Below are 23,736 nucleotides of genomic sequence, written 5' to 3'. Positions count from 1 at the left end.
CACAGGAGACACAGGGAGCCCCCCGGGGCACAGGAGACGCAGGGAGCCCCCCGGGGCACAGGAGACGCAAAGAGCCCCCCGGGGCACAGGAGACGCAAAGAGCCCCCCGGGGCACAGGAGACGCAAAGAGCCCCCCGGGGCACAGGAGACGCAAAGAGCCCCCCGGGGCACAGGAGACGCAGGGAGCCCCCCGGGGCACAGGAGACGCAGGGAGCCCCCCGGGGCACAGGAGACGCAAAGAGCCCCCCGGGGCACAGGAGACGCAAAGAGCCCCCCGGGGCACAGGAGACGCAGGGAGCCCCCCGGGGCACAGGAGACGCAGGGAGCCCCCCGGGGCACAGGAGACGCAGGGAGCCCCCCGGGGCACAGGAGACGCAGGGAGCCCCCCGGGGCACAGGAGACGCAGGGAGCCCCCCGGGGCACAGGAGACGCAGGGAGCCCCCCGGGGCACAGGAGACGCAGGGAGCCCCCCGGGGCACAGGAGACGCAGGGAGCCCCCCCGGGGCACAGAAGACGCAGGGAGCCCCCCCGGGCCACAGGAGGCGGAAATATCCCCTAGATAGAGGGAATTCCCTTGGTGGAGGGCGTCCCCAGACGCAGCATGTGCAGGGAACAACCGGGCACAGGAGGCGGCACCTGACACTTTACTGACCTTCAACCACTACCTTAAACCAGATAAACCAGCAGAAAGAACCAGTCCTACCACCTAATGAGAGCGCAGAGTGATCACATTGTATGACTGCGACCACCGGATTAGGGTGACTGGGACCTTGTGACTATATGTTAGGGTGACTGGAACCCTGTGTCTATGTATCAGCGGGTGGTGACCCTGTGGTTGTGTATCAGCGGGTGGTGACCCTGTGGTTGTGTGTCAGCGGGTGGTGACCCTGTGGTTGTGTATTAGGGGGTGGCGACCCTGTGGTTGTGTATTAGGGGGTGGCGACCCTGTGGTTGTGTATTAGGGGGTGGTGACCCTGTGGTTGTGCATTAGGGGGTGGTGACCCTGTGGTTGTGTATCAGTGGGTGGTGACCCTGTGGTTGTGTATCAGCGGGTGGTGACCCTGTAGTTGTGTATCAGTGGGTGGTGACCCTGTGGTTGTGTATCAGCGGGTGGTGACCCTGTGGTTGTGTATCAGCGGGTGGTGAGTCTGTGGTTGTGTATCAGCGGGTGGTGAGTCTGTGGTTGTGTATCAGCGGGTGGTGACCCTGTGGTTGTGTATCAGCGGGTGGTGACCCTGTGGTTGTGTATCAGCGGGTGGTTACCCTGTGGTTGTGTATCAGCGGGTGGTTACCCTGTGGTTGTGTATCAGCGGGTGGTGACCCTGTGGTTGTGTATCAGCGGGTGGTTACCCTGTGGTTGTGTATCAGCGGGTTGTGACCCTGTGGTTGTGTATCAGTGGGTGGTGACCCTGTGGTTGTGTATTAGGGGGTGGTGAGATTTCATCGATGACCTTCCATACTGGACAGCGCCCCCCGCTGACACCATACCCCAGGCATGAGGATGTATTAACAGAAAGTAAAAGGACACAATACAATTCCGTGCACGCCATGAGCCGGTAATACCTTCATGATATCGGGCTCGGTCAGCAGCTGAGTGGTCAGATCACTCCCACCCTCCTCTGGCCGGAGACCGCTGCTCAAATAAAGCTGTAGAGAGGCCAGAGGCACAAAGAGCTGTTAATAACAAGGGGCAGGATGGACGGGTAACAGAGGATGATAGACGGGAGTCAGAGGAGAGGACACAACATGGGGCAGGATGGACGGGTAACAGAGGATGATAGACGGGAGTCAGAGGAGAGGACACAACATGGGGCAGGATGGACGGGTAATGGAGGATAATACACGGGTGTCAGAGGAGAGGACAAAACATGGGGCACGATGGACGGGTAACAGAGGATGATAGACGGGAGTCAGAGGAGAGGACACAACATGGGGCAGGATGGACGGGTAACAGAGGATGAAAAACGGGTGTCAGAGGATGATGGAAGAATGTCAGAGTACACGAAGAACAATAGACGGTGTCAGATGACAAGAAACAATTGGGCGACACGCCAGAGGGATAGGGGAAATATTAGAGGACACAAACGGAGGACCGGGAGAGGACTATGGGACAGCGGAGGACCGGGAGAGGACTATGGGACAGCGGAGGACCGGGAGAGGACTATGGGACAGCGGAGGACCGGGAAAGGACTATGGGACAGCGGAGGACCGGGAGAGGACTATGGGACAGCGGAGGACCGGGAGAGGACTATGGGACAGCGGAGGACCGGGAGAGGACTATGGGACAGCGGAGGACCGGGAGAGGACTATGGGACAGCGGAGGACCGGGAGAGGACTATGGGACAGCGGAGGACCGGGAGAGGACTATGGGACAGCGGAGGACCGGGAGAGGACTATGGGACAGCGGAGGACCGGGAGAGGACTATGGGACAGCGGAGGACCGGGAGAGGACTATGGGACAGCGGAGGACCGGGAGAGGACTATGGGACAGCGGAGGACCGGGAGAGGACTATGGGACAGCGGAGGACCGGGAGAGGACTATGGGACAGCGGAGGACCAGGAGAGGACTATGGGACAGCGGAGGACCGGGAGAGCACTATGGGACAGCGGAGGACCGGGAGAGCACTATGGGACAGCGGAGGACCAGGAGAGGACTATGGGACAGCGGAGGACCGGGAGAGCACTATGGGACAGCGGAGGACCGGGAGAGGACTATGGGACAGCGGAGGACCGGGAGAGGACTATGGGACAGCGGAGGACCGGGAGAGGACTATGGGACAGCGGAGGACCGGGAGAGGACTATGGGACAGCGGAGGACCGGGAGAGGACTATGGGACAGCGGAGGACCGGGAGAGGACTATGGGACAGCGGAGGACCGGGAGAGGACTATGGGACAGCGGAGGACCGGGAGAGGACTATGGGACAGCGGAGGACCGGGAGAGGACTATGGGACAGCGGAGGACCAGGAGAGGACTATGGGACAGCGGAGGACCAGGAGAGGACTATGGGACAGCAGAGGACCGGGAGAGGACTATGGGACAGAGGAGGACTGGGAGAGGACTATGGGACAGAGGAGAACTGGGAGAGGATGATGGGACAGCGGAGAACAGAGAGGATGATGGGACAGCGGAGGACTGGGAGAGGACTATGGGACAGCGGAGGACTGGGAAAGGACGATGGGACAGCGGAGAACAGAGAGGATGATGGGACAGCGGAGGACTGGGAGAGGACTATGGGACAGCGGAGGACTGGGAGAGGACTATCGGACAGCGGAGGACTGGGAGAGGACTATGGGACAGCGGAGGACTGGGAGAGGACTATGGGACAGCGGAGGACTGGGAGAGGACTATGGGACAGCGGAGGACTGGGAGAGGATGATGGGACAGCGGAGAACTGGGAGAGGATGATGGGACAGCGGAGGACTGGGAGAGGATGATGGGACAGCTGAGGACTGGGAGAGGATGATGGGACAGCGGAGGACTGGGAGAGGATGATGGGACAGCGGAGGACTGGGAGAGGATGATGGGACAGCGGAGGACTGGGAGAGGATGATGGGACAGCGGAGGACTGGGAGAGGATGATGGGACAGCGGAGGACTGGGAGAGGATGATGGGACAGCGGAGGACTGGGAGAGGATGATGGGACAGCGGAGGACTGGGAGAGGATGATGGGACAGCGGAGGACTGGGAGAGGATGATGGGACAGCGGAGCACTGGGAGAGGATGATGGGACAGCGGAGGACTGGGAGAGGATGATGGGACAGCGGAGGACTGGGAGAGGATGATGGGACAGCGGAGGACTGGGAGAGGATGATGGGACAGCGGAGGACTGGGAGAGGATGATGGGACAGCGGAGGACTGGGAGAGGATGATGGGACAGCGGAGGATTGGGAGAGGATGATGGGACAGCGGAGGACTGGGAGAGGATGATGGGACAGAGGAGGACTGGGAGAGGATGATGGGACAGCGGAGGACTGGGAGAGGATGATGGGACAGTGGAGGACTGGGAGAGGATGATGGGACAACGGAGGATGGGGAGAGGATGATGGGACAGTGGAGGACTGGGAGAGGATGATGGGACAACGGAGGATGGGGAGAGGACTATGGGACAGCGGAGGACTGGGAGAGGATGATGGGACAGCTGAGGACTGGGAGAGGATGATGGGACAGCGGAGGACTGGGAGAGGATGATGGGACAGCGGAGGACTGGGAGAGGATGATGGGAGAGCGGAGGACTGGGAGAGGATGATGGGACAGCTGAGGACTGGGAGAGGATGATGGGACAGCTGAGGACTGGGAGAGGATGATGGGACAGCTGAGGACTGGGAGAGGATGATGGGACAGCTGAGGACTGGGAGAGGACTATGGGACAGCGGAGGACTGGGAGAGGATGATGGGACAGCGGAGGACTGGGAGAGGATGATGGGACAGCTGAGGACTGGGAGAGGATGATGGGACAGCTGAGGACTGGGAGAGGATGATGGGACAGCTGAGGACTGGGAGAGGACAATGATAGAGCATAGGTCTGGACTAGGAAAGAGGATGAGAAGGAGGTGTAGAGATGAGGCTGTGATGACATGCGGGGTCTGGGAGTCACATCGTTCTTTATCTCATTATATATGCTGAGAGATAGAGCCAGTATGCCATTCCTTCATCACATTCCACTAGGGGGCACTCTGACATAACAGACCCGGAGGCTCACGGATTTGGGGGTCTTCTCAAGCAGATTCTGAATCTGCTGAGGTTACACCCGCTTGTGACCCCCGCGCAGATCTTACCTTACTGTTCTGGATCAGACGTATGATGTGCTCAAAGCAATTATTGCTGAGGAATACGGCCTGTAGGACGGGGCGGTCACTGCAGTCCAGCATCTGAGGAATGGCGCCTACAATCAAGGAGAGCAGTCAGTGAGCATCTGAGGAATGGCGCCTACAATCAAGGAGAGCAGTCAGTGAGCATCTGAGGAATGGCGCCTACAATCAAGGAGAGCAGTCAGTGAGCCTCTGAGGAATGGCGCCTACAATCAAGGAGAGCAGTCAGTGAGCATCTGAGGAATGGCGCCTACAATCAAGGAGAGCAGTCAGTGAGCATCTGAGGAATGGCGCCTACAATCAAGGAGAGCAGTCAGTGAGCATCTGAGGAATGGCGCCTACAATCAAGGAGAGTAGTCAGTGAGCGTCTGAGGAATGGCGCCTACAATCAAGGAGAGCAGTCAGTGAGCGTCTGAGGAATGGCGCCTACAATCAAGGAGAGCAGTCAGTGAGCGTCTGAGGAATGGCGCCTACAATCAAGGAGAGCAGTCAGTGAGCATCTGAGGAATGGCGCCTACAATCAAGGAGAGCAGTCAGCGAGCCTCTGAGGAATGACGCCTACAATCAAGGAGAGCAGTCAGCGAGCCTCTGAGAAATGGCGCCTACATACAAGGAGAGCAGTCAGCGAGCGTCTGAGGAATGGCGCCTACAATCAAGGAGAGCAGTCAGCGAGCCTCTGAGGAATGGCGCCTACAATCAAGGAGAGCAGTCAGTGAATGTCTGAGGAATGGCGCCTACAATCAAGGAGAGCAGTTAGTGAATGTCTGAGGAATGGCGCCTACAATCAAGGAGAGCAGTCAGTGAGCATCTGAGGAATGGCGCCTACAATCAAGGAGAGCAGTCAGTGAGCGTCTGAGGAATGGCGCCTACAATCAAGGAGAGCAGTCAGTGAGCGTCTGAGGAATGGCGCTTACAATCAGGAGAGGAGTCAGTGAGCGTCTGAGGAATGGCGCTTACAATCAAGGAGAGGAGTCAGTGAGCGTCTGAGGAATGGCGTCTACAATCAAGGAGAGCAGTCAGTGAATGTCTGAGGAATGGCGCCTACAATCAAGGAGAGCAGTCAGTGAGCGTCTGAGGAATGGCGCTTACAATCAGGAGAGGAGTCAGTGAGCGTCTGAGGAATGGCGCTTACAATCAAGGAGAGCAGTCAGTGAGCGTCTGAGGAATGGCGCCTACAATCAAGGAGAGCAGTCAGTGAGCGTCTGAGGAATGGCGCTTACAATCAGGAGAGGAGTCAGTGAGCGTCTGAGGATGATAGTGTTGCAGGAACGTCCATATTATATGTAATTTAGTCCCTCTAAGATTACAAATGTCACCTCAGCGGCAGTAATGCAGTATGCTATAGTTCTGAGGCCCCGCGGCTTTCACAGGGCTCCGAATGGCATTAGCTATGTAATGCTGGGTACACAATGACGGCCATATTGGCTGCCAGCCAAGGATCCAGGATGACAGGTGAATGCTATTTGGCTGTGGCGCCCCTTTTCCCCAGCCGTGGTGACGACTTACGCAGCATGCTGATGCGCAGGGCCAGCAGTCCTTCTTCCCAGTGGGGCCCCGGCGCCGTCTCCGAAGAACACAGGGGCCGATCGCAGTTGAGGACCTTGAAGTAGCAGTCGAGGATGTGCCTGATCTCTACCCTCCGGCGGCCGGGGCTGCTGCCGTGAAGGATGTGGATGATGGCGATGAGGCAGTCCAGTGCCAGCTGAAGCAGCCGCGGGTCCCGCTCCTCCTGCGCCGCACACCAGCTCTGCAGGACCAGCATCAGGACGTCCACGGAGGCCGGGGTGATGAGGAGCAGCGCATTCGCCTGTAACGAGGACCATGGGTCATTCCATCAGAAATTAATAAAACAATACAAAAAACACTATTTAGGGGGTCGCATCACGATTTTACGGCGTTTTCATAGCGGTCGTTTTGTTGCGTTTTGGGCAAAGCGGGCGTTTTAATGGAAGGGGGCGTTTCGGTGGAAGGGGGCGTTTCGATGGAAGGGGGCGTTTCGATGGAAGGGGGCGTTTCGGTGGAAGCGCCCGGACATATCACAGGAGATGTTTCTGTATTCTTTACAATATTCTCTAATTATGAGGGGTTTCATCAGCCGCCCCTTCCCCCACAAGAAGGTTTATTTCCAGGAATGGAGGGGATTTCACCGGTAGAATCACCACAAACTGTAATTAAAGGGGATTTCTACTTTTTTATATATAGTTTTCCAAGTGCAATGACAACCAGACATCAGCCGGGGATGGTTAAAGGGAGTGTCCCCCAGGAAAGCCCCTGTTATACGGCAGAGCCGGGGAACCCCTGTGATCACATCTGTCCGGGGGGGTACGGACACAGGCAGACGATGGCTGAGCCGGAGTCACCAAACTAACTGTGCTTATAAAAGAGCAGCCAAAACTGGGGCCGCTCCATCTAACAGGACACACGAAAACGACAACCCCTCTAATGGGTACTAGAGAAAACCTAAGTGTTTCCCATAGCAACCAGTGTAGCTTTAAATTCCAAAATCATGTTGCCAATAGCAACCAATGTTCAGCTTTCATTTTCTATACATTAGTCTATAACAACCAGCGTTTAGCGCACATTTTCTATATATCAGTCCATAGCAACCAGAGTTTAGAGCACATTTTCTATATATTGGTCCATAGCAACCAGAGTTTAGAGCTCATTTTCTGTATATCAGTCCATAGCAACCAGAGTTTAGAGCACATTTTCTATATATTGGTCCATAGCAACCAGAGTTTGGAGCACATTTTCTGTATATTAGTCCATAGCAACCAGAGTTTAGACATTTTCTATATATCACTCCATAGCTACCAGAGTTTAGCGCACATTTTCTATATATCAGTCCATAGTTACCAGAGTTTAGAGCACATTTCTATCAGTCCATAGCAACAGTTAGCACACATTTTCTATATATCAGTCCATAGCAACCAGAGTTTAGAGCACATTTCTATCAGTCCATAGCAACAGTTAGCACACATTTTCTATATATCAGTCCATAGCAACCAGAGTTTGGAGCACATTTTCTGTATATCACTCCATAGCTACCAGAGTTTAGCGCACATTTCTATCAGTCCATAGCAACAGTTAGCGCACATTCTCTATATATCGGTCCATAGCAACAGTTAGCACACATTTTCTATATATCAGTCCATAGCAACCAGGGTTTGGAGCACATTTTCTATATATCAGTCCATAGCAACCAGAGTTTAGCGCACATTTTCTATATATCAGTCCATAGCAACCAGCGTTTAGCGCACATTTTCTGTATATCTATCCATAGCAATCAGAGTTTAGCGCGCATTTTCTATATATGAATTCATAGCAACAAGATTAGCGCCTTCATTTTTTTCAACCCCAGCAACCAAACTTTTGCAGTGTTTTTCCTGAGCGCCGGTCTCCATAGCGACTAGTCAGCGCTTGGTTTTCGTATTTCTAATGCAAGATAGAAAATGATCTTGGGTTGCCATGGACGCTAAAATTAAGAAACTGAGCGCTAAACGCCATTTGGTTGCTATGGACACTGTAGATAAGTAAATGAAAGCTAAATTCTGGCCAGTTGCTATGACAACAAGGTCACTTTGTGCTTATAGCAGTTGAGGCCTACATTTTTCCCATTGATATCTGCCATCAATGTCCCCAGAACAAGATGGCGGAGGGGTAGAGCCAGGAGGACAGCGGCCCTATGAGATGTCCGTCATATAAAGCAGAAAGCATGGCGGTCTCTCACCTTAGAACCAGTGATGATGGCTCCGAACAGATGGACCAGACGTAACTTGACCGAGTCAGGAAGATGGTTGCCATTGTGAAAAGCATCTGCAAAACATAAGGAACTGAGTTTAAGCTACTGCTCTAAGTTATCAGCCATCTCGAACGTGGACGCCATGTTTACCTCCCCTTCTCCGCGTTCTATTCTGCCCCTTACCTTGAAAAAAGCTGCAAAACTCCAGAGGCAGCGCCGCGGGGGAAAACTTATATTTACTCTTTTCTTTTGCGCTTACAATTTCCCTAAGAAAAAAAAAAAAACGGAGCGAAACATAAAAACCGGCACCGGCGGCGAATATCTCCAGTCTGCTGCCGCGGCCCCCGCAGGACCCCGCTCTGCACCCACCCTCCCTGCTGTCTCCTCCACGTCTGGTACGGATCAAACAGGCATTCGCACAGGTGCAGAGCATAGACGGCGACGTTCTCAGTCAGCGAGCGCTGCGCTCGCTGCTCCTCTTCTCGTGCCGGACACTTTAGCTGCAGGGGAGGAAAAGAAACTATTCTGATCACCCAGAAAAATAAGAAAAATTGAAATAAATATAGAAAATGTGACATTTTTACCTTGATCGTGGACGCGGTTAATAGATGAATGACCTCGCAAACGAAAACCGGCGTCCGCTCCTTTTCCACATTCTCCAAATTCCTGCAAGAAGTTGGACGTCAGTATAAAAAAAACAAAAAAACATGGCAGCTCCTACACCTATAAGCCAAGTTATACCTGCAGGGGTCACAGATTTAGATCCACCCCAGCCAAAAAACAGATCTATATGAGCCCCCCCCCCCTGTTTACATATCTGGTGACCGGTTTCTCCTGGACGCCATTTTTTACGTTAGTAACTGGGCCTTAGTCACAACAGATAGTCCCGCACACATAATCTGCAGGGAATCTGCTCCAAATCTGCTGAGTTTTCGGCAGCAGATTCCCCAGTCACTGAAACTCACCAACAAGCGAATGTATTGATCAGAAAATTTGGGGATTATTTTCTCTGGACGCAGTCATGTGACAACTAAGCTCCACCCACAATAGGCCGATGTGGAGGAGGAACACTTTCGTCCTGAATTTCACCTCTCTTTCATCCTAAAATTCCAGCAGCCATGATGGGATTGGTTACCATGGTAACTGAAGGGTCCTGAGCTCTCACAGCAAGCAGAGGGAAAGGGGGGTTCGCAGAGAACCGCGGTCGCCCCCGCCGATGTCTCCTGTATCATTACACAGGCGGGCGAGATATTTATAACTGGGATCTGCTCAGGCTGCGTACGGCCCAGGGAAACGAGTGACAATCCCGGCAGAGCGGTGCCGGCGGCCATGATGGGAGTCACCCAGCTTTCCCAGGAGCAAGTACTACTGAGGACCGACGGACGAGGGTGACTGAATGACCCTGCCGTTCCAGGACCCCGATTAGGGAGATCCCAACATGATCGCCCCCGTACCTGCTGATGATGATGAAGAACTTGAGGAGGAGAAGCGCCTGGTTCAGGTTGACGTCAGAGCCGATATCCTCCGCACACACACCAAGCTGCTGGCTCAGGACCTTAAGAACATCTCTGGGTAACACCGGGATCTCCGACGAAGAGTCCTCTGGTCTGGAAGGAAACATAGCAGTTTAATGATGCAGCTCTGGAGGTGACTATAGGATAAGACATGTTCAAACAGCAGAATAGTGATGGCAGCTCTGGAGAATAAGACACAATGTAACAGCAGAATAGTGACTGCAGCTCTGGAGGTGATTGGAATATAAGACATGATATAACAGCAGAATAGTGAGTGCAGCTCTGGAGGTGATTGGAATATAAGACATGATATAACAGCAGAATAGTGAGTGCAGCTCTGGAGGATAATACATGATGTAACTGCAGAATAGTGATTACAGCTCTGGAGGTGACTGGAGCATAAAACATGATCAAACAGCAGACTAGAGACTGCAGCTCTGGATGTGACTGGAGTGTAAGATACAATGTAACAGCAGAATAGTGAGTGCAGCTCTGGAGGTGACTGGAGGATAAGATATGACATAACAGCAGAATTATCTCCCCGCTTTCCTACCTTCTTGGCTCCAGAGTGTTCACGGTGATGATCTTCTCAAAGTTGGCGACAAAAGCTTCCAGCCATTGCTGCAGGTAATTCAGGTCTTTCTGCAAGAAGAGAGGAGGCATCAGATCAAAGAAGACGCTGCCCCCCATAGATCAGAACCCCCCGATCAGCTGTCTGAGCAGCTGGGTGACCCCAATATGGCTGCCACCACCATTCCTGTATGCATGGCTGCAGTCCAGTAATAGTCTGTGCCAACCACCCAGCTTTCCTAGGAACCTGCATAACAGGTACACACATGCCAAGCACCGCCTCTTCCTGCAGCGTGGTACCCAAAAACTGTAAAGTCAATGGCGGCAGGGACCGTTCCCATAGGGAGAGGCCGGCGGCGTCCATCAGAGGCTCGGAGCCTCCGCAGAGAACGGAATTAACCCTTTATATTCACAGCACCCCCAAAACAAAAACTCAGAGATGGTGACGGTAAGTTCAATCGATGATGCAAAGAGGAAATCCTGCGGAGCCCTCGCTTACTCCACTTCTGCCTTGATATCCCATCCCGTGTACATTGCAATTACACATGGGGGGAGGGGAGAGAGGGGGGCATCATTTTCGGTATTTCACAATTTTTACTTTTTTTTTTCTAAGATGTAAACTTCAAAATCAGGTGGAGATGAGATAAAAGGGTTCAGCGCTGCGTTTCGCAATAGTTAAAGGTGCACACGCGCCTGGTCCGGCGGCGGCAGTTTGTTCTCATGCCATATGCCGCTCAGGAATCTGGTAATGCTGGGTGTGGGCGCTGTAATGACAGCCACGCTGATCCCCCCTGCAGTGACGGCTGACCTGTGATCCAGAACACCCCGTGTTACGTCGCAGCGTCAGCTCTTTAAAAGGTCACAATTTTCTCCTCTAAGAACTTGTATTCATTGAATAAGCAAAAAATCTCTCAGCAAAGATCAAATATCTCTCTGCACGTCGCATACACGGCTCTCCTGAGGCGTCACAGACAGCTACGTCCCGGGGGGAGGCACGGGACTGGTCCTCTACACGGATTACCTACAGTAATTATTTCTCACATTTTTCACATTTTAAATATCAAGGTCCCTTTAAGGCTTAAAGAAACCTACTGCATTTAAATTCAAAGAACAGGTCACATCGGACGTGTTAATATCAACCTTCACATCAGAAAGACGTAATCAAGATAGGAGTGCGGAGAAGAGGGATTACGTGAAAAAAAAAAGGACTGTCCCTTTAAGACAAATATTAGCAGTACCGCCCCTGCTGAGAATGCCCGCCCCCTGCTGAGAATGCCCGCCGCCCCCTGCGGAAAATGACCGCCCCCCCTGCGGAAAATGACCGCCCCCCTGCGGAAAATGCCCGCCCCCTGCTGAGAATGCCCGCCCCTGCCCAGGAAATAAAACGTTACATTTGTGTTTCACTAGAGAGGTCAATAACAATCAAGCACCCAGCTGATGTGAAAGTGCAGCTCCCATCATGCTACAGGCTGTCAGGGCATGCTGGGAGTTGTAGTGTTACACTGGCTAGAGTGCCGCAGGTTGCTGACATTTGTCCTAAACGCCTCCATAAAGGAGGGACGGCAGAGGCACAGGACGCGGCTCCTGACCGGTTTATAGTGAAGATGCTGTAAAATGTGGAGTCTGACATTGTCCTCACGCATCAGCCGAAAAGACAATATAATGTGAGATCACGCGGCTCCGGTATCTGCCGGGATCTGTCACCAGACGTCTCATCACAGCCGCGTCTCATCACAGCCGCGTCTTATCACAGCCGCGCACTCTGCTACATGAGGGGGAATTTCCATCAGACAATCTCACAAAACATCTCACAAAACATCTCACAAGAGACACAGAAAAGACGACTTCATGGAAAGGAAAATGTAACAAATAATGAAAATGATCAAATACTAAAACAACGATAAAGATAACAAAACACATAATACTACAGAACACATTGCTCAACAATGAGGAGAAACAGCATCCACTATAAAATACATCATTCCACAGAAGGCTTCGGGGTGTTCACACCTAGGGACGGAACACAGCTAGTGATGAGCGGGCACTACCATGCTCAGTACTCGTAACTAGTGATGAGCGGGCACTACCATGCTCAGTACTCGTAACTAGTGATGAGCGGGCACTACCATGCTCAGTACTCGTAACTAGTGATGAGCGGGCACTACCATGCTCAGTACTCGTAACTAGTGATGAGCGGGCACTACCATGCTCAGTACTCGTAACTAGTGATGAGTGAGCACTACCATGCTCAGTACTCGTAACTAGTGATGAGTGAGCACTACCATGCTCAGTACTCGTAACTAGTGATGAGCGGGCACTACCATGCTCAGTACTCGTAACTAGTGATGAGCGGGCACTACCATGCTCAGTACTCGTAACTAGTGATGAGTGAGCACTACCATGCTCAGTACTCGTAACTAGTGATGAGTGAGCACTACCATGCTCAGTACTCGTAACTAGTGATGAGTGAGCACTACCATGCTCAGTACTCGTAACTAGTGATGAGCGGGCACTACCATGCTCGGGTGCTCAGTACTGGTAACTAGTGATGAGCGGGCACTACCATGCTCAGTACTCGTAACTAGTGATGAGCGGGCACTACCATGCTCAGTACTCGTAACTAGTGATGAGCGGGCACTACCATGCTCAGTACTCGTAACTAGTGATGAGCGGGCACTACCATGCTCAGTACTCGTAACTAGTGATGAGTGAGCACTACCATGCTCAGTACTCGTAACTAGTGATGAGTGAGCACTACCATGCTCAGTACTCGTAACTAGTGATGAGCGGGCACTACCATGCTCAGTACTCGTAACTAGTGATGAGCGGGCACTACCATGCTCAGTACTCGTAACTAGTGATGAGTGAGCACTACCATGCTCAGTACTCGTAACTAGTGATGAGTGAGCACTACCATGCTCAGTACTCGTAACTAGTGATGAGTGAGCACTACCATGCTCAGTACTCGTAACTAGTGATGAGCGGGCACTACCATGCTCGGGTGCTCTGTACTGGTAACTAGTGATGAGCGGGCACTACCATGCTCAGTACTCGTAACTAGTGATGAGTGAGCACTACCATGCTCAGTACTCGTAACTAGTGATGAGTGAGCACTACCATGCTCAGTACTCGTAACTAGTGATGAGTGAGCACTACCATGCTCAGTACTCGTAACTAGTGATGAGTGAGCACTACCATGCTCAGTACTCGTAACTAGTGATGCGCGGGCACTACCATGCTCAGTACTCGTAACTAGTGATGAGCGGGCACTACCATGCTCGGGTGCTCAGTACTGGTAACTAGTGATGAGCGGGCACTACCATGCTCGGGAGCTCAGTACTCGTAACTAGTGATAAGTGGGCACTACCATGCTCGGGAGCTCAGTACTCATAACTAGTGAGCATGGTAGTGTCCGCTCATCACTAGTTACGAGTACTGAGCACCTGAGCACGGTAGTGCCCACTCATCACTAGTTACCAGTACAAAGCACCCGAGCATGGTAGTGCCCACTCATCACTAACTACAAGTACTGAGCACCTGAGCATGGTAGTGCCCGTTCATCACTAGTTACCAGTACTGAGCACCCGAGCATGGTAGTGCCCGTTCATCACTAGTTACCAGTACTGAGCACCCGAGCATGGTAGTGCCCGCTCATCACTAGTTACCAGTACAGAGCACCCGAGCATGGTAGTGCTCACTCATCATTAGTTACCAGTACAGAGCACCTGAGCATGGTAGTGCCCGCTCATCACTAGTTACCAGTATTGAGCACCCGAGCATGGTAGTGCCCGCTCATCACTAGTTACCAGTACAGAGCACCCGAGCATGGTAGTGCCCGCTCATCACTAGTTACCAGTACTGAGCACCCGAGCATGGTAGTGCCCGCTCATCACTAGTTACCAGTACTGAGCACCCGAGCATGGTAGTGCCCGCTCATCACTAGTTACCAGTACTGAGCACTCGAGCATGGTAGTGCCCGCTCATCACTAGTTACCAGTACAGAGCACCCGAGCATGGTAGTGCTCGCTCATCACTAGTTACCAGTACTGAGCACTCGAGCATGGTAGTGCCCGCTCATCACTAGTTACCAGTACTGAGCACCTGAGCATGGTAGTGTCCGCTCATCACTAGTTACCAGTACTGAGCACTCGAGCATGGTAGTGCCCGCTCATCACTAGTTACCAGTACTGAGCACCTGAGCATGGTAGTGCCTGCTCATCACTAGTTACCAGTACTGAGCACTCGAGCATGGTAGTGCTCACTCATCACTAGTTACCAGTACTGAGCACCCAAGCATGGTAGTGCCCGCTCATCACTAGTTACCAGTACTGAGCACCTGAGCATGGTAGTGCCCGCTCATCACTAGTTACCAGTACTGAGCACCCGAGCATGGTAGTGCCCGCTCATCAGTAGTTACCAGTACTGAGCACCCAAGCATGGTAGTGCCCGCTCATCAGTAGTTACCAGTACTGAGCACCCAAGCATGGTAGTGCCCGCTCATCACTAGATACGAGTACTGAGCACCTGAGCATGGTAGTGTCCACTCATCACTAGTTACCAGTACTGAGCACCCAAGCATGGTAGTGCCCGCTCATCATTAGTTACGAGTACTGAGCACCTGAGCATGGTAGTGCCCGCTCATCATTAGTTACGAGTACTGAGCACCCGAGCATGGTAGTGCCCACTCATCACTAGTTACCAGTACTGAGCACCCGAGCATGGTAGTGCCCGCTCATCACTAGTTACGAGTACTGAGCACCTGAGCATGGTAGTGCCCACTCATCACTAGTTACCAGTACTGAGCACCTGAGCATGGTAGTGCCCACTCATCACTAGTTACCAGTACTGAGCACTCGAGCATGGTAGTGCCCGCTCATCACTAGTTACCAGTACTGAGCACCTGAGCATGGTAGTGCCCGCTCATCACTAGTTACCAGTACTGAGCACCTGAGCATGGTAGTGCCCACTCATCACTAGTTACCAGTACTGAGCACCTGAGCATGGTAGTGCCCGCTCATCACTAGTTACCAGTACTGAGCACCTGAGCATGGTAGTGCCCACTCATCACTAGTTACCAGTACTGAGCACCTGAGCATGGTAGTGCCCGCTCATCACTAGTTACCAGTACTGAGCACCTGAGCATGGTAGTGCCCGCTCATCACTAGTTACCAGTACTGAGCACCTGAGCATGGTAGTGCCCGCTCATCCATAAACGCAGCATTTCCGCTTGGTGCAGATTTTGGTGCAGATTTTGGTGCAGATCTGAGCCCTATCCTTCAGATACCTGTGAATGGGGCAGAGTTGTCGGATGCAGACCTGTTCTGGTGGTGACTGCGGAGCCACAGCCAAATCCTCTCGTGTAATTTGAAGGTTTTTTTTATCAGAAGATTGAAATTTGAATTGAAAATTCATAGAAATAATGAACCAAGATTTGAAAATCCACAGCAATTATCAAGTGTCAATTTACCTTCAAGGGCTTGTTCACACGCTGCATTTCTGCTGCACGTTTTTCGAGGGTAACAGACGCTGTACAGCACAGTGAGTGCCGCTCCTGGCAGCTCCTGGCAGCTCCTCTCCTGCAGATTTGGGCCATCAGGAGGTTTCTTGTTTCAGTGTTTTTCACCCACTCAAATGAATCCATTAAAAAGCAGGTAAAAGACAAGTAAAGCATAAAAGGTGAGGACGGGATTCTGCGCAGCTTTCTCCTGCCAAATCCTCCATGTGTTCTATGTGCACACGCCCTCTCCAATATTTGCAGGATCTCTGCTCCGGTCAGTAAATGAGGACAGTGACCCTGGAGGAGCCGGCCCTGCGCCCTCTGAAGGCCTGATGCATCGTGTCCTCTGTGAGCTGCGGTTTGTTACAGTGTATCAGTCTGATGCATCGTGTCCTCTGTGAGCTGCGGTTTGGTACAGTGTATCAGTCTGATGCATCGTGTCCTCTGTGAGCTGCGGTTTGTTACAGTGTATCAGTCTGATGCATCGTGTCCTCTGTGAGCTGCGGTTTGTTACAGTGTATCAGTCTGATGCATTGTGTCCTCTGTGAGCTGTGGTTTGTTACAGTGTATCAGTCTGATGCATCGTGTCCTCTGAGCTGCGGTTTGTTACAGTGTATCAGTCTGATGCATCGTGTCCTCTGAGCTGCGGTTTGTTACAGTGTATCAGTCTGATGCATCGTGTCCTCTGTGAGCTGCGGTTTGTTACAATGTATCAGTCTGATGCATTGTGTCCTCTGTGAGCTGCGGTTTGTTACAAAGTATCAGTCTGATGCATTGTGTCCTCTGTGAGCTGCGGTTTGTTACAATGTATCAGTCTGATGCATTGTGTCCTCTGTGAGCTGCGGTTTGTTACAGTGTATCAGTCTGATGCATTGTGTCCTCTGTGAGCTGCGATTTGTTACAGTGTATCAGTCTGATGCATTGTGTCCTCTGTGAGCTGCGGTTTGGTACAGTGTATCAGTCTGATGCATCGTGTCCTCTGTGAGCTGCGGTTGGTTACAGTGTATCAGTCTGATGCATTGTGTCCTCTGTGAGCTGCGGTTTGTTACAGTGTATCAGTCTGATGCATTGTGTCCTCTGTGAGCTGCGATTTGTTACAGTGTATCAGTCTGATGCATTGTGTCCTCTGTGAGCTGCGGTTGGTTACAGTGTATCAGTCTGATGCATTGTGTCCTCTGTGAGCTGCGGTTGGTTACAGTGTATCAGTCTGATGCATAGTGTCCTCTGTGAGCTGCGGTTTGGTACAGTGTATCAGTCTGATGCATTGTGTCCTCTGTGAGCTGCGGTTGGTTACAGTGTATCAGTCTGATGCATAGTGTCCTCTGTGAGCTGCGGTTTGTTACAGTGTATCAGTCTGATGCATTGTGTCCTCTGTGAGCTGTGGTTTGTTACAGTGTATCAGTCTGATGCATTGTGTCCTCTGTGAGCTGTGGTTTGTTACAGTGTATCAGTCTGATGCATAGTGTCCTCTGTGAGCTGCGGTTTGTTACAGTGTATCAGTCTGATGCATTGTGTCCTCTGTGAGCTGTGGTTTGTTACAGTGTATCAGTCTGATGCATGGTGTCCTCTGTGATCTGCGGTTTGGTACAATGTATCAGTCTGATGCATTGTATCCTCTGAGCTGAGCGCAGAGCTGTGCGCAGGTTTCCGCCTCGTGTCCTCATTCACTGACAGCCAGCAGAGCAGCGCTCCCCGTTGTGGGTAGCAGCGGCGGGTTCTCAGACCGCACCCGGCCCCGCAGCTTCATACCTGGCAGTGACGAGATGAGAGACAGTACATGACCGCAGCCTCTGCCGACCGTGGGAAGCCGGCACCCACACCGCATGGCTCCAAACCGTGGTATTTCGTGGCCATGGTCGGCACAGGCGCCAAATGTGACCCTGAACGGCGGCAATAAATCAGGACGAGCCGTGAGCGGAGGAATCTGGCCACGTCCCTCCTTACAACATGAGGAATCGCACTTTTATCTATTTCCAGAAATGCAAAGGAGAAATGGATCCCAGGCGGGGGAGGGGATGATGATTGATGCTAAAAAGCACGTACGAAAGTAAGTGACCCCCACCCATAATTACGATGTCTCCATGCCAGCCATGAGGTGTCAGACTCCGCCCCTTAATCCCATTATCATTCCCTTCTGTTGTCAGGAGCCGTCATGTGACAACTGGAAGAGCCCAGCAAAGGGGAGAAGTAGGAATTACCGGATATATGGAAAATGACTTTGCGAAAGTATTCACCCCCAAGGGGTTTTTTTTCCTATTTTGTTACATTACAACCTGTATCACATTTGTGTGTGATGCTTCAGCAGTGAATAGTCTAAACTGGGAAGTGACATGAGAAAAAAAATAGGCAAAAATTAAAATTATGGGATAAAATAAATAAGAATAGCCATGTGCAAAAGTATTCACCCCTTTAACTATGCAGCCTCTAAACATTTCTGGTGCAAACAATTACCTTCATAAGTCCCATGCTTACCAAAGGAAGTCCTGTGCGCAATTGTCCAGGGGTCAGTCATTATATACACACCTTATCTGAAGGGCCACAGAGGCTGCAACACCATGAAAACCAAAGAGATCGCCAAACAACACCATGAAAACCAAAGAGATCTCCAAACAACACCATATAGACCAAGGAGATCTCCAAACAACACCATGAAGACCAAGGAGATCTCCAAACCACACCATGAAGACCAAGGAGATCTCCAAACAACACCATGAAGACCAAGGAGATCTCCAAACAACACCATGAAGTCCAAGGATATCGCCAAACCACACAATGAAGTCCAAGGATATCGCCAAACCACACCATGAAGTCCAAGGAGATCTCCAAACAACACCATGAAGTCCAAGGAGATCTCCAAACAACACCATGAAGACCAAGGAGATCTCCAAACAACACCATGAAGTCCAAGGAGATCTCCAAACAACACCATATAGACCAAGGAGATCTCCACACAACACCATGAAAACAAGGAGATCTCCAAACACCACAATGTAGACTAAGGAGATCTCCAAACAACACCATGAAGACCAAGGAGATCTCCAAACAACACCATGAAGTCCAAGGAGATCTCCAAACAACACCATATAGACCAAGGAGATCTCCACACAACACCATGAAAACAAGGAGATCTCCAAACACCACAATGTAGACTAAGGAGATCTCCAAACAACACCATGAAGACCAAGGAGATCTCCAAACAACACCATGAAAACAAGGAGATCTCCAAACACCACAATGTAGACTAAGGAGATCTCCAAACAACACCATGAAGACCAAGCAGATCTCCACACAACACCATGAAAACAAGGAGATCTCCAAACACCACAATGTAGACTAAGGAGATCTGCAAATTACACCATGAAGACAAGGAGATCTCCAAACAACACAATGAAGACCAAGCAGATCTCCACACAACACCATGAAAACAAGGAGATCTCCAAACAACACAATGAAGCCCAAGCAGATCTCTACACAACACCATGAAAACAAGGAGATCTCCAAACAACACAATGAAGCCCAAGGAGATCTCCAAACACCATGAAGCCCAAGGAGATCTCCAAATGACATCATGAAGACTAAAGAGATCTCCAAACACCATGAAGACCAAGGAGATCTCCAAACAGCACCATGAAGTCCAAGGATATCTCCAAACAACACCATGAAGACCAAGGAGATCTCCAAACAACACCATGAAGACCAAGAAGATCTCCAAACAGCACCACAAAGACCAAGGAGATCTCCAAACAACACCATGATGACCAAGGAGATATCCAAACAACACCATGATGACCAAGGAGATCTCCAAACAACACAATAAAGACCAAAGATATCTCCAAACACTACCATGAAGACCAAGAAGATCTCCAAACAGCACCACAAAGACCAAGGAGATCTCCAAACAACACCATGATGACCAAGGAGATATCCAAACAACACCATGATGACCAAGGAGATCTCCAAACAACACCATGAATGATGACCAAGGAGATCTCCAAACAACACAATAAAGACCAAAGATATCTCCAAACACTACCATGAAGACCAAGCAGATCTCCACACAACACCATGAAAACAAGGAGATCTCCAAACACCATGAAGCCCAAGGAGATCTCCAAATGACATCATGAAGACTAAAGAGATCTCCAAACACCATGAAGACCAAGGAGATCTCCAAACACCATGAAGCCCAAGGAGATCTCCAAATGACATCATAAAGACTAAAGAGATCTCCAAACAAGTTAGAGACAAAGTAGAAAGAGGTACAAGTCAGGATTGGGTTCTAAAAAAATATCCCAATCTCTGATGATCCCTGGAGCACCATCAAATCCATTATCATCAAATGGAAAGAACATATTACCATAACAGAACTGCCTTGAGAGGGCCGCCCACCAAAACTGTCTGACCGGGCAAGGAGGGCATAGATCAGTGACAGCACAGAGTCCAAAGGTAACTATGAAGGAGCTGCAGAGTTCCCGAGCAGAGACTGGAGGATCTGTCCATATGACCACAATAATCCGTACACTCCATAGAACCGACCTTTATAGAAGAGTTCCAGAAAAAAGCCTTTACTTACAGTGAAAAATTGGAAGACTCCCCAAATGTATGGATGAAGGTGCTGTGCTCAAATGAGGCCGAACATCATCGCAAGAACATCATCCACACAGTGAGACATGGTGGAGGCAGCATCATGCTGGGGGGAGGTTTTTCGGCAGCAGGGACAGCGTAAATGGTCCGAGTAGAGGGGAAGATGGATGGTGCAAAATCCAGGAATGTTCTTGAGCAAAACCTGTATCAGGGTATGTGCGCACGTTGCTTTTTACCTGCTTTTTTGCTGCTTTTTCTTCTGCGCTGTTTAATGCCAAAATGGATGTGTTCTTCTATTCAAGCAAAGTCTATGGGAATTTGGGTTTCTTGTTCACACTATGTTGTTCAAAATGCTGCCTTTTTGTGGCAGAACTTTGGTCAAAAACTCAGCTTTTCAAAGAAGCAACATGTCAATTGTTTTTGCCATTTGGGTTTTGCACTGCAAAGCTGAGTTTTTGACCAAAGTTCTGCCACAAAAAGGCAGCATTTTGAACAACATAGTGTGAACAAGAAACCCAAATTCCCATAGACTTTGCTTGAATAGAAGAACACATCCATTTTGGCATTAAACAGCGCAGAAGAAAAAGCAGCAAAAAAGCAGGTAAAAAGCAGGTAAAAAGCAACGTGCGCACATACCCTCAGTCTGTCAGTGATTTGAGACTGGGACGGAGGTTTCACCTTCCAACAAGACAATGACCAAAAGCTCCGGCTAAAGCCGCACTGGAGGGGAGTAAGGGGAAACGTGTGACTGCATTGGAGTGGCCGAGTCACAGCCCAGACCTTCATCCATCGGAGACTCTGTGGTCAGAGGTGAAGACGCTGCTCACCAGAGGAAACATCTAATGGAAGGAGCTGGAGCACTTCTGTCTTGAGGAATGGGCAACAATCCCAGAGGCAAGATGTGGAAACCTCAGAGACTTATCCAGAGCGACGTCCAGCTGTAATTGCTGCAAAAGGAGGCTCTACAGAGAACTGACTGTAGGGGGTGAATAGTTATGCACACTGAAAAATGCAAAAAAAGTGCACACAGCGGCTTTACTGAAGATAGAAGGCCAATGGTGGCCATTACTGAGAGAACCCCACTACTCACACCGGTCCCCCAGTAACGCCCCGTCACACGCACCCAGTTACCTGCTCAGGTCGCAGCGCCACCATCCAGTCACAGGGCGCGATTACCCTGGCAGCCATATTAGAAAGCACCATTCCTCCGAATCTCAGGTGGAGGAAGCGTCACCGGCCGGGGGCACAAGAAGTGTCAGCTCTTCAGCGAGACTCCGGAGAGTATGTACCAAACGTCAGGAAATGCAGAGTCACAGGAGCCAGCGCAACACTTCCTCTGCTGTCTGCGCAACAAAACCACCACAAGTGAGCGCACCGCCCGCACCATGACAACCTGTGCCCTGCGAGCGGGGGCATCCTCCCCCAAACAGGTCACAAGGAGCAAGCGCATCACTGGAATTCACGTACTGCCCCTTTAAAATGTGGTTTTTCATATATTTTTGCTTGAGGGTTTGGCTTAAAGGCGCAGTCAGGGTGCCAATACTTTCCTCATGGATCGGTGAGGGCTTCTCTTCTGTGGCCTCATTCGTTATTTCTTTCTCTAATTTCTCTGATAAAACTTTCCTAAAATTCTGAAACAGATTCTTCAATTTTATGTCCATCTCCATCCACCAGGGGGAGCTCTACTGCAATGAAACTGCGGTTAGATGCCCCCGCCTCTCATCATCACCATCCACCAGGGGGAGCTCTACCGCAATGTACCTGCGGATAGATGCCCCCGCCTCTCATCATCACCATCCACCAGGGGGAGCTCTACTGCAATGTACCTGCGGATAGATGCCCCCGCCTCTCATCATCACCATCCACCAGGGGGAGCTCTACTGCAATGTACCTGCGGATAGATGCCCCCGCCTCTCATCATCTCCATCCACCAGGGGGAGCTCTACTGCAATGTACCTGCAGATAGATGCCCCCGCCTCTCATCATCACCATCCACCAGGGGGAGCTCTACTGCAATGTACCTGCGGATAGATGCCCCCGCCTCTCATCATCTCCATCCACCAGGGGGAGCTCTACTGCAATGTAACAGCGGATAGATGCCCCCGCCTCTCATCATCACCATCCACCAGGGGGAGCTCTACTGCAATGTACCTGCGGATAGATGCCCCCGCCTCTCATCATCTCCATCCACCAGGGGGAGCTCTACTGCAATGTACCTGCGGATAGATGCCCCCGCCTCTCATCTCCATCCACCAGGGGGAGCTCTACTGCAATGTACCTGCGGATAGATGCCCCCCGCCTCTCATCATCACCATCCACCAGGGGGAGCTCTACTGCAATGTACCTGCGGATAGATGCCCCCGCCTCTCATCATCTCCATCCACCAGGGGGAGCTCTACTGCAATGTACCTGCGGATAGATGCCCCCGCCTCTCATCATCTCCATCCACCAGGGGGAGCTCTACTGCAATGTAACTGCAGATAGATGCCCCCGCCTCTCATCATCACCATCCACCAGGGGGAGCTCTACTGCAATGTAACAGCGGATAGATGCCCCCGCTTCTCATCATCTCCATCCACCAGGGGGAGCTCTACTGCAATGTACCTGCGGATAGATGCCCCCGCCTCTCATCATCTCCATCCACCAGGGGGAGCTCTACTGCAATGTACCTGCGGATAGATGCCCCCGCCTCTCATCATCACCATCCACCAGGGGGAGCTCTACTGCAATGTAACAGCGGATAGATGCTCCCGCCTCTCATCATCTCCATCCACCAGGGGGAGCTCTACTGCAATGTACCTGCGGATAGATGTCCCCGCCTCTCATCATCACCATCCACCAGGGGGAGCTCTACTGCAATGTACCTGCGGATAGATGCCCCCGCCTCTCATCATCACCATCCACCAGGGGGAGCTCTACTGCAATGTACCTGCGGATAGATGCCCCCGCCTCTCATCATCACCATCCACCAGGGGGAGCTCTACTGCAATGTACCTGCGGAGAGATGCCCCCCGCCTCT

The 23,736-nt window shown here is 51.4% G+C and overlaps 1 protein-coding gene across 3 annotated transcripts in view; it reads right to left on the bottom strand.

Annotated features, from left to right (window-relative positions):
- NBEAL2 (neurobeachin like 2) overlaps positions 1-23,736 on the bottom strand; it is a 137,460-nt gene that overhangs the window by 64,352 nt on the left and 49,372 nt on the right. For 2 of the 3 annotated variants that reach the window (XM_075315841.1, XM_075315842.1), the window contains exons 2-10: positions 10,620-10,708; positions 10,007-10,159; positions 9,137-9,218; positions 8,922-9,052; positions 8,736-8,818; positions 8,541-8,626; positions 6,317-6,617; positions 4,778-4,884; positions 1,564-1,647 (exon numbers count right to left, since the gene is read on the bottom strand). In XM_075315841.1, coding sequence (XP_075171956.1) covers positions 1,564-1,647; positions 4,778-4,884; positions 6,317-6,617; positions 8,541-8,626; positions 8,736-8,818; positions 8,922-9,052; positions 9,137-9,218; positions 10,007-10,159; positions 10,620-10,708 — 1,116 coding nt within the window. The remainder of the gene's footprint in view (positions 1-1,563; positions 1,648-4,777; positions 4,885-6,316; positions 6,618-8,540; positions 8,627-8,735; positions 8,819-8,921; positions 9,053-9,136; positions 9,219-10,006; positions 10,160-10,619; positions 10,709-23,736) is intronic. The other variant, XM_075315843.1, reaches the window with a different exon arrangement.

Source organism: Anomaloglossus baeobatrachus, chromosome 6 (assembly GCF_048569485.1).
Source record: "Anomaloglossus baeobatrachus isolate aAnoBae1 chromosome 6, aAnoBae1.hap1, whole genome shotgun sequence".
Classification (NCBI taxonomy): Eukaryota; Metazoa; Chordata; class Amphibia; order Anura; family Aromobatidae; genus Anomaloglossus; species Anomaloglossus baeobatrachus.
Note: the sequence above shows the minus strand (reverse complement) of the source record. Positions and strands in the feature narration are given on the sequence as shown.